General features: G+C 46.9%; 1 protein-coding gene and 1 pseudogene across 2 annotated transcripts in view; one reads left to right on the top strand and one right to left on the bottom strand.

Moving 5' to 3' along the window:
- Positions 1-1,526: 1,526 nt before the first annotated feature.
- LOC119288381 lies at positions 1,527-5,510 on the bottom strand (annotated as a pseudogene).
- A 4,040-nt stretch (positions 5,511-9,550) lies between these two features.
- Positions 9,551-12,276, top strand: part of LOC119288380 (disease resistance protein Pik-2-like) — a 5,729-nt gene continuing 3,003 nt past the window's right edge. Inside the window, exons 1-3 of one of the 2 annotated variants that reach the window (XM_037568011.1) lie at positions 9,551-9,725; positions 10,238-10,427; positions 10,853-11,938. In XM_037568011.1, the coding sequence (XP_037423908.1) occupies positions 10,941-11,938 (998 nt within the window). In that variant the 5' untranslated portion in view covers positions 9,551-9,725; positions 10,238-10,427; positions 10,853-10,940. Of the gene's footprint in view, positions 9,726-10,237; positions 11,939-12,276 lie in introns of both variants that reach the window. The other variant, XM_037568012.1, reaches the window with a different exon arrangement.

Here is a 12,276-nt window from a genome sequence, read left to right as displayed (position 1 = left end):
CCGGTTGGTGCCACCAACCGGGACCAAAGGCCTCTGCTTCCCGCCCTTTGGGCTGCTGAAAAGAGACCTTTGGTCCCGATCGGTGGCACCAACCGGGACTAAAGGGGGGCATTAGTCCCGGTTGGTGCCACCAACCGGGACCAATAGCTTTGCTATATAAGGCAACACTTAGCATTTTTTTCAGGTTTCATCTGTCAGTTGCCCTCGACGACGTCGCCAGGCTGCCCGATCGCGCTCGCCGTCGCCGTCCCCCGCCGCCCCCACCGTCGCCGTCGCCTGCCCTTGCCGGCCACGACGACGCCGCCGTTGCCCGCGTCATAATAAATGAAACGATGGAAAGTTGCATAGCAATACATCTCGGAATGGTTATGAAAATGCCATAATAGGTAGGTATGGTGGTTGTTTTGAGGAAGATAATGGTGGGTGTATGGTACCGACGAAAGTTGCGCGGTACAACAGAGGCTAACAATGGTGGAAGGGTGAGAGTGTGTATAATCCATGGATTCAACATTTGTCATAAAGAATTCACATACTTATTGCAAAAATCTACAAGTCATCAAAACCAAGCACTACACGCATGCTCCTAGGGGAAGGGTTGGTAGGAGTTAACCATCGCGCGATCCCGACCTCCATTCATAAGGAAGACAGTCAATAAATAAATCATGCTCCAACTTCATCACATAACGGTTCACCATACGTGCATGCTACGGGAATCAGAAACTTTAACACAAGTATCTCTCAAATTCACAACTACTCCACTAGCATGACTTTAATATCATCGTCTTCATATGTCAAAACAATCATAAAGAATCAAACTTCTCATAGTATTCAATGCACTTTATATGAAAGTTTTTATTATATCCCTCTTGGATGCCCATCATATTAGGACCAAATTTATAACGCAAGCAAATTACCATGCTGTTCTAAAATACTCTCAAAATAATATAAGTGAAGCATGAGAGTTCATCTATTTCTTTAAAATAAAACCACCGCCTGAGGATTTGTCAGCTATAAGTAATCTCTGATTTCCATTACAAACAAACAAACGGACATATTTATTTATTTATTATTACAATATAATAATAACAACAAGAGAAGAGTTTTGGTAACAATTAAGTGTGTAATAAAACCTAGTACTAGATAGAGTAGCAAAGTGCTGGCTCCCTCCTCCTGGGATTATTATTACGTACGCACCTGCACTGCTTACTGGAATTGAAATGAAAAATATAAGTAACACCGGCTGGCCTTGATACAGATACTGATACATTTGCCATCAGCTGGAGGAGGAGGCTTGTTCCCCATTTTCCTTACTGTGGTAAAATCTTATGCCCACCATTTACCGGGCCGGGGATACAAAATTTCGAAGCAAAAGAAGCAAGCAAGCCTGAAGAAAAATAGCCACCATATGTATGTATGTATGTATGTATATAGTTGAAGATGATTGAGATAATGAAATAACCAATTAATTAACCTGCAAAAAATAAGCCGGCGGTCGGTACAAGCAATTGTGTTAGTGGTCGGTCGGTCTGTCTGTTGGTAAAAGAAAGAAAGAAAAAAAGAAAGAAAGAAAGATCCAACAAGCGGATTGATTGATTACGAGTGGGAAGATTACCTCGCTCTATGGGTCGTGTTGTGTGTACATTTGATTTGCCTAGCTTGTCAAGGAAGAAACCCACTCACGCTGCTGGCTGCTGCTTCTCGCCCGTCCCTGCACTGCTGCTGCTGCTGCAAACCTCCTGCGCGCTATTCTTCTCCTCACGCTTCATCTCAGTGCCAGTCCCACTGCTGCTGCTGGAAACCTCCGGTGCCAAGCTCTTCTTGGCTGGAAATTCCTCAAGCCTGCGGCCAGTCACCCAAAAGAGGATATTGTTGGGATGCTCCTGGGCTTCTTTCTTCACCACATCAATCATGGCGCTCATGCACGGGCTGCTCTCTGCTGCTCCTCCATACCATTCCTCGTTGCAGCTAAACTCGACCCACTCGAGGCTCCGGAGGTGTTTGATACCTAGCTGAGGGTCTTTATTTGCAGCTGGAGGTGGGCCACCGTAGAACTGGAACTCCAAGTACAGATATCTCAGCAAGGGCATCGCTCCTTCATCGAAGGTGATAGCCCGTGGAACGCGGCAGTCAACAGTCAAATACTCGAGTCTTGGGAACCCTTCATCGCTGAGGGCTATGGGATCTCTCGGGACGACCTCCAGCCTTAGCTTCAGTTCCTTCAGGCTAGGCATCTCCCGCAGAATCTTGAGATCCCGCTCTTCCAGTTTGCACATCCTGATATCCAAGGACCCAAGGTCGTTGAAGTGATCCTTGATCCACCGTGGAATGTGCATGTGTTTTGTGTCAACCTTTAGGCCAACCCTATCACCGTCCCAACTAACCATTCGAATGGACATGATCTCCCCAGCTAGCTCAGACACAAGATCACTCTTCTTCCAGGCTTGCCGGACGCACTCTGGCACTCCCTCCAATTTTGGAAGCTGACTAGCTTCCCAGGGTAGTGCGTCGATGAGAGGATCTAGTCTAGTTCCAAAATCTCCATCTTCTTGAGCCATCCGATTTCCCTTGGTATCTTCACCACCCCTGTACCATACAAGAGCAGTCGCTTCAAATTCTGCAGTTTACCCATCTCACGAGGCAGCTGAGTGAGCCCCTGGTTGCCGTTCAGGTCCAAGGTCTCTAAATGCTGGAGGTCCCCGATTTCACTGCCTAGCCATGTGATTCCTCCCCAGCCCACCTCCAGTGATTTCAAATGCTGCAACTTCCCGATCTCCCGGGGCAGCTCTTTGAGTTTGGTGTGATGCAGGTTCAGATTCTCCAAATTCTGGAGGTTCCCGATCTCCCGGGGCAGCTCTTTGAGTTTGGTGTCATGCAGGTTCAGACTCTTCAAATTCTGGAGGTTCACGATCTCACATGGCAGCTCCTTGATCTCATTGCTATAGCTCAGGTCCAGAGTCTCTAGATGTTGCAGGCCCCCAATCTCCCTGGGCAGCTTTTCCAGCTTAGCGTTGTGACTCACGACCAGAGTCTTCAACTGTCGTAGGTCCCCAATCTCACAGGGTAACTCTGTGATCAATGTGAATGTTACCTGCAAAGTCTCCAGATGTTGCAGCCTTGCTATTTCCGGTGGTATCTCACTGATTCCTGTCCCTTCTAGGCCGAATAGGTGCCTCACAGAGAGCAGTCCACATATATCCTTCACATGTTTATTTCCAAGGGCCTCAAATCCAAAATCCTTAAATGAAGTCCAACTAGACTTTTCGAATTCAAGATGATGACGATGGTATTGAAGATCCAACACCCGCACACGTTCCAACTTCTCAAAAGGGACATATCTCTTAGCACCTTCAAAAACAACAAGAGATCGAATCTGGGACCAATCCAGTTCCAACAAGGTATCCACCACCTGCACCTCACCGTCATCAACTTGATAATCGTCGATACATAACCGATGGACTCGACATGCATATGCCAATGTGATGTCGGAACCGCAAGTAATGAAATTATCTTCACGTGATTTCCATCTAAGGAAATTTCGCATCATCGGATTCATTTGGTAGTAGTGCATGTGCAGACGCAGCACAAATCCCCTGTTGCAAAGCTCTTTGTAATAACCTTTTGCTACATTAACTTTATAAGTAAATCCTTCAGCGAGCCATCGCATGACCAAATTATTCATGTAAAAATGGTAATTCTCAGGGTATAAACTGCAGTACAACAAGAAGGTTTTCAACATATGGTGAGGAAGATCGGCGTAGTCAAGCTGCAAACTCTCTACCAATGGTTCAAACCCTGGAGTGTTCTGAATTCCACTTTGCTTAACTTGCTTCTCAATCATATCTTGCACATCCCATGCCTTTACATGCACACCTAGCTGTTCTTGTTCCTCTCGGACGACTGCCATTGCTGAAAACATGCAAAGTAGTGCTAACGGCACACCAGTACACATGCGCACAATAGGATGGTCATAGTCGAAACCTTCTCCAACCATGCCAGGCTTCATCCGAGCGGCGAGATCTTCCCTATAAGGTCCATAGATCCATCTTATCTTACTCCCATCAGGATTTGTTCTTGACGGGGGACCCCAATGAGGATTCATTCTGATGTTGAGCTTGCTATTATCCAAATCATCTTCTGGTATAGAAGCAATACGAGTTGTGATGACAATTCTGCTGCCAAGATTATTTTCTGGAAAAGACCTCCTGATGATGTCCCATTCTCCACGATGCCATATGTCATCAATTATTACCAGGTACCTAGGCAAGTTGGTTGCACATACAATTAAGACAGTTAGTAGACAGCTTGACCAAATTAGTTAGTAGACAATCTAAATTTGAAATTCTAATGCAGTGCACATTTCAGAAGATATTAATTAAATCAAGTTTTTTTTAATACACTTGCGCACCTTTTGTTCTCTAGGAAACTGGATATGGTGTGGATGATATGTTCCTCTGTTCTTGCTTGGGTGCCAGCAGGTGGTTCAGCTCCTAGTTGCCGGAGAATGCTTGTGAGAACCTCCTTCATGTTGGGAGTTGGAGTTACGGACACAAAAGCCCGGGACTGGAATTTATTTCCAATTTCCCCGTACACAAGGCTGGCAAGTGTTGTTTTCCCCACACCGCCCATTCCAACAATGGATGCCATTTTTAGCTGCGGCTGCATGGTTGTGGTCTCTTTTTCTCCTCCTCCTCCTACCAGGTATCTGACGAGTTCATCTATCCATCCACCCATACCAATTACTTCTGACGCATCCTTGTGGATAAATGGAGCTCGAGGAGGAGGTGGCGGTATTCTGGGGTTGGTGTTTTTCTTCCTTGAAAACAAGCTGGAGATGGGTTGAGCAGACTTGTTCTTGTCCCACTTCCACTTGTCGCGGCACCGGGCGGACACATCACCCACTTTCCCTGAAATCTTGGAAGGGGTTTGCTTTGATCTTGGTCTGCACCTTGATCAAGCGCTTGCTTCTGCGGCTGCCCTCCAAAGTGAGGATGAAGTCGCCGATGGCATCATGCATGTCATCGGCGAGATCCAGCGCTTCCTTCTTTAGGCCCTTGGATTCTGCATCAGGAATCTCCTCCCCCATGCCGCCCAAAGGATGGAGTGCACACGCTTGAGCTTGGATCTGATGAACTTGACGTCCTTGCGAGTCCGCCGCCGAAGCTTGTACTTGCTGCCCAGCAAAGCACCCAGCTTCGCTACGACGGGCCCCAAGGCCCCCGTGGCTGCAGTCACGGGAGCTCCCTCACCCTCCATGGCTCAGCTAGGTGGTATGAACTGGAGCTGAAGGAACAGACCTAGCTCCGGCTCCTTCCCGGGCCTGCTCTCTCTCTCTCTCTCTCTCTATTTCTCTGCGTGCAGCAAACTCAGAACACAAGGAGGCAGGGTTTCAACTGGCTAACTTGATTCCTACCAATAAGAAAATGGTTCTTTCTCTTCATGATCTGGCAACGTACAAGCGAAGCCAGGAATGGGATTCTCTCCATTCATTGAGTAAAAAGAGCAGGAACCTTTTGTCCAAGAATAGAGTGCCTGTTGGTGGATGCTTTCCTTGGAAAACGAGCAAAGCTACTCGGTTCTTTTCCAAAAGAAAAGAATCGTCCTTCCTTTTTTTTTCCTTTTTCTTTTGAAAGACCCCTCCCTCGTGATTCCATCTCTTTTACTCTTTTATAGCTTGCCATTTTGCTTTGAGCGCTTTGATGTAATGATGAATTTATTTTTTTTGAAAGGCAATGGCAGTAGTTCTGCCTATTCATGTTAGAAGAGGGAAAAGGAACCAAAGTTCCCAGGTGTTGTACAGAGCCTCAAGTACCCACGCACACATACAGAACCCAAAAACTAGAAAAAGAAAGAAACTACGCAGTAGCTTCCTTGAACAGTACAATGTCGTCTCTGGCCATAGCAGCAACTGTTTCGGGAGAGCATCTCTTTCCTTCAAACATCCGCCTATTCAGTGGCGGAGCTTGAAAGAAATCTCAGGAGGGGCGAAGAAATCTCAAACGGGGTTGCATGGCACCAAGCTTCAAATATTCTCGCCGCACATATCGCTTTGATTAGGTGGATATTGCCAAATTTGTGGACGTAGTGCTGGATCCTGCTGCAAGAATTCAATCCCTTGAAATAGGACTTCAATAGTTTGCTGGCCTTATTGTTGCAGCATCGAAGGATGTGGTCCGTCTTGCTCAAATCCCAGCAACATTAGAGGAGGCTGAACATGTATTGTTTTTGTTTGTGTGGGTTCGTCAGCTTTACATTCAACTGAATCACCTCTCTTTGTTTAAAAAAATGCATCAATTGTTTTCCCCACAAGCATCACTACTTCCTTCTGTAAAAGACATTTTCTATTAAGCACAAAATCCATGATCTAATTAGACTTTTTCCCAACTAAGAAAGAAAATGCAGAACCAAAATACTCGAAATTTTCATAATTACTACAGCGAGGGTAGTTTGCTCACCAGCTCTGTTTGGCACTGCACGCGGCGTCGGTGTTGCCTGATTTTGTCTACATCTATGCAGCTACAGAGGTCAGGACTCAGCAGGCAGGAGTGGAGATGTCTCTGACCAACAATAACCAATCCCTAGCCGTCCGGCAGCGGCCAAACTCCATGCCGGCAAGCCACAGCGGCCGCCGGCAAGTCCGCCTATGCGGTGGCCCACCCCCACTCTCAGGCGTCTTCCGTCGCAGGTCAAACGTGAATCTTCGTCGTTCTAGCTCGCTCACTGGGTCGCTTCGTTCCCCTCCAGGAGGTGAGAGCGACGAGTAGAAGAGAAAATGGGCCTTGTGGGCTGTAATACATAGGGGTAGTAAAAAGAAATAGCTTTTGCTGGGGGGGCGACAGCCCAGGTTCGCCCCCACGAAGCTCCGCCGTTGCGCCTATTCCTCTCTTTCCAAAGATTCCAAGCAACGTAAGCAGCCGATGTGATCTGCGTGCAAAAAGTTGGGTTGTTGTGCAGATTCCAGATCCGTCTCCACCATCCCTTGATTGTCATTGCTGTTGAACCAACAAGTGCAGCCTCTGGATCACTTTGCTGGAAGGAAAACCAGACCTCCCGGGCAAATGGACAAGTGAGCGTCAGATGGGCAGCTGTTTCCAGAACTTGATCACAGAACATGCATTTGTCATTGTGTGGCCATCCCCTTGTCGCAAGCCGATCAGCCGTCCAGTTCCTATTCTGAATCAGGAGCCACAGATGGAACTTTACCTTCGGCTCGGCCTTGATCCTCAATGAAGCATGCAACTGTGGCTCAGCGATGCGACCAATAAACTGAGCATTGTAAGCAGACGCAGCGGAGTAGCCTCCATCATTAGTGAACTTCCACCGGATGGTATCAGGAACATCAGAAAGGACAATGGGTTGCAGCAGCTCCCATAACTTGACAAGTTGATCCAACAGCTCCTCGGAAGCAATTCTTTCCAGGCCCTTCATCCAGCGATTACCAGCAAGAGCTTCCTTCACAGAGAGCCTTTTCCGCCGTGCCAAACCGAACAAACCGGGGGCCACATCCACAGGAGCCATTCCCAACAGCCATCGATCATTCCAGAAACTTGCCCGTTGCCCATTCCCCAACGAAATCTCCGTGCAAGCTGAGAAAAGCAGCATGTCCGTGCGATCGCATGGGATGGGGGTGCCCTGCCAAGGCCTTGAATTGGGGCTCCACTCTAGCCAAGCCCAACGCAGCCGCAATGCCCTACTGAGGCAGGCAATGTCTTTGATTCCAAGGCCACCAAGATCCTTTGGGGAGCAGACCCTCTTCCAGTTGACAAGGCACTTGGCCCCTTTGCACTCCTCGTCACCATTCCAAAGGAAGTTTCGCTGAATCTTTTCCATTTTCTTTATTGCCCATTTGTCAACTGCAAAACTGGTTAAGAAATATGTGGCCATGGATGTAAGCACAGAATTTATTAGAGTGAGCCTTCCAGGTTTGGCCATCAGTTTGCCTTTCCATCCTTTAAGCCTTCCGGCCATGCCATCTATGAGAGGGAGGACCTCAATTCTTCTAAGCTTGCGATAGCTGAGCGGCAGTCCAAGGTAACGACACGGGAGAGAGCCTGCCGTCCCACCAAAATCTTGGATAATATCCTGGAAGTCAAGCCCCTCGCACCTAACTGGATATGCAACACATTTCTGGATGTTGATTTTTAGACCAGAGGCCTCCCCAAACCTATCCAATATTGCTCTGACTGCATGCACCTCGTCCTTGATAGGGTTTAAAAACAGGGCCGCATCATCAGCGTACATACTTGTGCGAAATCTGGCTGCCTTAGGTCCCAGCTTAGTTAGAACACCGCCTTCCGTTGCAAGATCCAACAGTTTCCGAAGCGGCTCCATGGCGAGAATGAACAACATCGGGGACAAGGGGTCGCCCTGTCTAAGACCACACATATGCCTGAAGGGCGGACCAGGGGTGCCATTTAACAAAATTCTTGAGGAAGCAGAACTCAGGATGACAGACACAATGTTTCTCCAGCGCCGACCAAAGCCAAAAGCAGACAAGGTCTCCAACAAGAAGCCCCAACCAACGGAGTCAAACGCTTTTGCAATGTCAAGCTTGAGGAAGATTAATGGCTTCTTCTTAGTGTGAGCCTCTCTGATGACATTGTGCACATAAAGGAAGTTGTCCTGAATACATCTCTTCTTAATGAAAGCGCTCTGGGAAAGAGAGACAAGGGAATCGAGCTCCGGGGCCAGCCTGTTGCCAAGCAACTTGCAGAGGATCTTGGCTATACTATGCATCAAACTGATCGGCCTGTAGTCAAGAGGGCTGCCGGGGGCATCCTTCTTTGGCAAGAGCACAATATGAGCAGAGTTTAGAAGATTCCAATGATCAGTCCTGAGAGAGTGAACAAGATCAATAGCCTTCATGAGGTCACTCTTCAAAATATCCCAACAACTCTTGAAGAAGAGGCCAGGGAAGCCATCAGGTCCAGGTGCCTTTTCAGAGTGCATCGAATCGATCGCCTCCTTGAGCTCATCTATGGAGAAATCAGCATCGAGGTGCATCAGATCATGCTTTGGCAGTTGCAGAAATTCCCAGTTAAGCTTGTATGTGCCATTGAAAGGCACCCCCATAAGGCCCTTGAAATGCTGCAACAGGATCTCGGCCTTCTCCTCATGTATATTAGTCTCAGTTCCGCATTCTTTCTTCAGGGTTGGAATGTGATTCTTTCGACGTCTCCCATTAGCACGCAGGTGAAAAAGTTTCGTATTTGCATCGCTAGTTCGGATTGTAGTCAACCTAGATTTTTGTCTCCATGATGTGTGCGATCCTTTGGTGTCTTGCATAATCCAGAGAAAATGTTGCGCCTGATAAATGACGAAATGATGCTAATGAAAAATGCTGCGCCTTGTTCCTTTGGCCAATTCTCCCTTCCACACCTTTCCTCGAATAATTCAATAACACGCCACTGCTTCTTTTTTCCTTTGTGTCTTTGGGATGGTATATTCGATCCAGGAATGGTGCTTCCCTTCTCAAAGGAACAAAGTGCACGCATGCATGCATGCAGGGTCATGGCCATCAGGGGTGTCAATCATGCAGCAAGCAAAGTAGCAAATGCAGCTTGCCAACTTTACTTGTGTCCACCACCATCCTCGGTAACCCACCCTCTGCCCAGCAAACCAATTCAACACAGATCCGCCTACTAAATCCTCTGCCCGGTCGAGAGCACCAAACCATGCGTCCATAGGCCACTGATGCCTTCGACGGCAGCCACCATGGCCACTCACAGGTAAAGCGTCGCAGGTGCTCCCCCTTCTTGTTTCGTTTTGCCATCTGATAGCCTCTCGCTTGCTTGCTTGTTGAGTTGACAAGAAAACTGGAAACTGCCAATCATTGTTAAATTATCTCTAATGTCTAGACTTTCCTCAACATTAGATACATGATTAATACAGGTATATATGTGCTAGATGAATCAAAAAAGACATGCTATCTAGCATCTGCCATCTATCAGTGAGTTAATTTCCACCTGAAGGAGAGTACCAATTGCCATATTTTCATAGGTTATTTGGTTGGGGACGATTTAGTATTCACGGGAATTGTCTCATCTTCTGGCTATATGTGTCTGGCCTTTATCTAAATTATTTTTCTCACCACCAATGGGTGACAGGCCTTTACAAGATTTTTCCTTTTCTTTTATAAATAGATAGATTGACAACTGCTGAGGAGGTGGCAATGGAAGTGAACTCTGTCGTCTATGCTTGATTCTGAACTTTCTGCGACCCTGCTCATACTTTGCTGCAGTTGCAGCAACCGAGAAGGTGAAGATGGAGTTTGTCGTGGGCGCTTAGGAAGCAACCATGAAGTTAGAGTTTGCCAGGAGTACACCGCACCTGCTTCCACCTGCCTGTGCAGCCGGCGCCTTTCATGGTGGCTGCCCTGCCCGGTGACTGCTCAAGACTCATTAGCAACCAGATTATTATCCAGTTTGGAGGTACCTCCTCTGCCCCCATATCTGTTTTCTGTTGTTCCACTTGCCATGGCGGTTGACGTTGACAACTTACCATCATCATGAGGAAAGCATGTTTTTCACTCAATTCATTAGCACTATGACATATAAAAAAGTTACAAATTGGAAAATCCTTAGAAGTGCATAATGTCCACAATTTCCTAGCAATATATGCAATCTTTAGGTATTGTTGGTTTTCACTTCATTTTTGGGGACAACTTAGTGGTGTTGATACATATTGTGGTTAGCAAATTCTATATGCATAAAATGCAGTAATCGGTGAAACTTTTGTTCGCATAGTTTCTTTGATTGGGAGCAAATAGATATTCGCCAATGGAACCTTATTCTGTTTAATTATTTTCTACCATAATTCATGCTGACCCTTATCTTTTTTTCCGTTCATTTCATAGATCAATAACTTCTGAGCACTGTCTTTGCACTTGCAAGTTACTGCTGAGCACTGTCTTTGTAGTAGTGAAGATCACAGAGAAGTACAAGATGGAGTTTGTAGTGGGTGCTTCGGAAGCCACCATGAGATCTCTCCTAGGCAAGTTGGGCGGCCTCCTTGCCCAAGAGTACACTCTGATCCGTGGCGTCCGTGGCGACATCCAGTACATCAGCGACGAGCTCGCCAGCATGCAGGCCTTTCTTGGCGACCTCGGCTCTGGCCTGGACGACCACGATCGCCGGCTCAAGAGCTGGATGAAGCAGATTCGTGACATGGCATATGACATGGAAGACTGCATCGATGACTTTGCTCATCGCCTCCCTCAGGACTCCCTCAGCGATGCAAGATGCTCCTTCATTGTGACGATAGTCTATGAGCTGTGGACATTCTGGCCTCGCCGCGACATTGCCTCCAAGACTGCCGAGCTCAAGGTCCGTGCACAATACATTGCTGAGAGGCGCAGCAGATATGGAGTGGAAAACCCAGTCCCAAGAAGAAGCTCTAAAGCCGGAACAATCCATGCTGTTATGTATGGCATTGCTGAGCATTTGGTGGCGAGCCGTCAGCTCATCCGCACAGAGAACCCCGTGGGAGTGAAGGTGGACATGAAGAAGCTCGAAGGTTGGCTAGCAAAACATGATAAAGGCTCTCATCGAGCTGTTGTGTCATTGATTGGATTTGGTGGTGTGGGAAAGACCACCATTGTCATGGCACTGTACCGAGATTTCAGGAATGAATTTGACTGCCGGGCGTCAGTCACAGTGTCTCAGAACTTCGACGGAGATGAAGTCCTCAGGGATGTTCTTGCTCAAATCAAGCCAGCAGACAATCAAATCAATCCAAAGGAGGAGGGGCAGGAGGGCGGCAACAGAGGGAAGTTGGAGAAGAAAAACCAAGTGGCAGACATTAAAAGCTCAGTGAAGCGAGTTGTGCCACTGCTCTCTGGTCACAGGCCGCAAAGCAATGATGGCAGCACACAGAGCAAGATAGAAACAATGAATCGTGACCAACTTATTGAAGAACTCAAAAAACGCCTGCTTGGAAGGAGGTACTTCAAAATCATTTCTTTTTCTTTTTTTATAAATTACTCGTAGTAACGACTGTGCACATATGCATCAAGTGTCTGGATTGTAGTAAAGCTGTGATAAAATTGCGTTGTTTACCACAACAATTTCAGTCTGAAGTTTGTACAATGATGACTGAAAAATAGGAGGGTTTTTGGAAACTAATAATAGACAGTTATGTAACTAGTGAACCCTAGATAATTAGAGACCAAAAGATAAATAGTTAAAGTTGCACAAGGAAGTTCTGTCAAAAAAAGAGTTGCACAAGGAATATTTGTGCAAATTCTATAACTGAACTTCAACTTGTTTCCAATAGCAAATT

Source organism: Triticum dicoccoides, chromosome 4A (assembly GCF_002162155.2).
Source record: "Triticum dicoccoides isolate Atlit2015 ecotype Zavitan chromosome 4A, WEW_v2.0, whole genome shotgun sequence".
NCBI classification, from domain to species: domain Eukaryota; kingdom Viridiplantae; phylum Streptophyta; class Magnoliopsida; order Poales; family Poaceae; genus Triticum; species Triticum dicoccoides.
The sequence above is the reverse complement of the archived record's forward strand: the minus strand, read 5'-3'. Positions and strand labels throughout refer to the sequence as shown.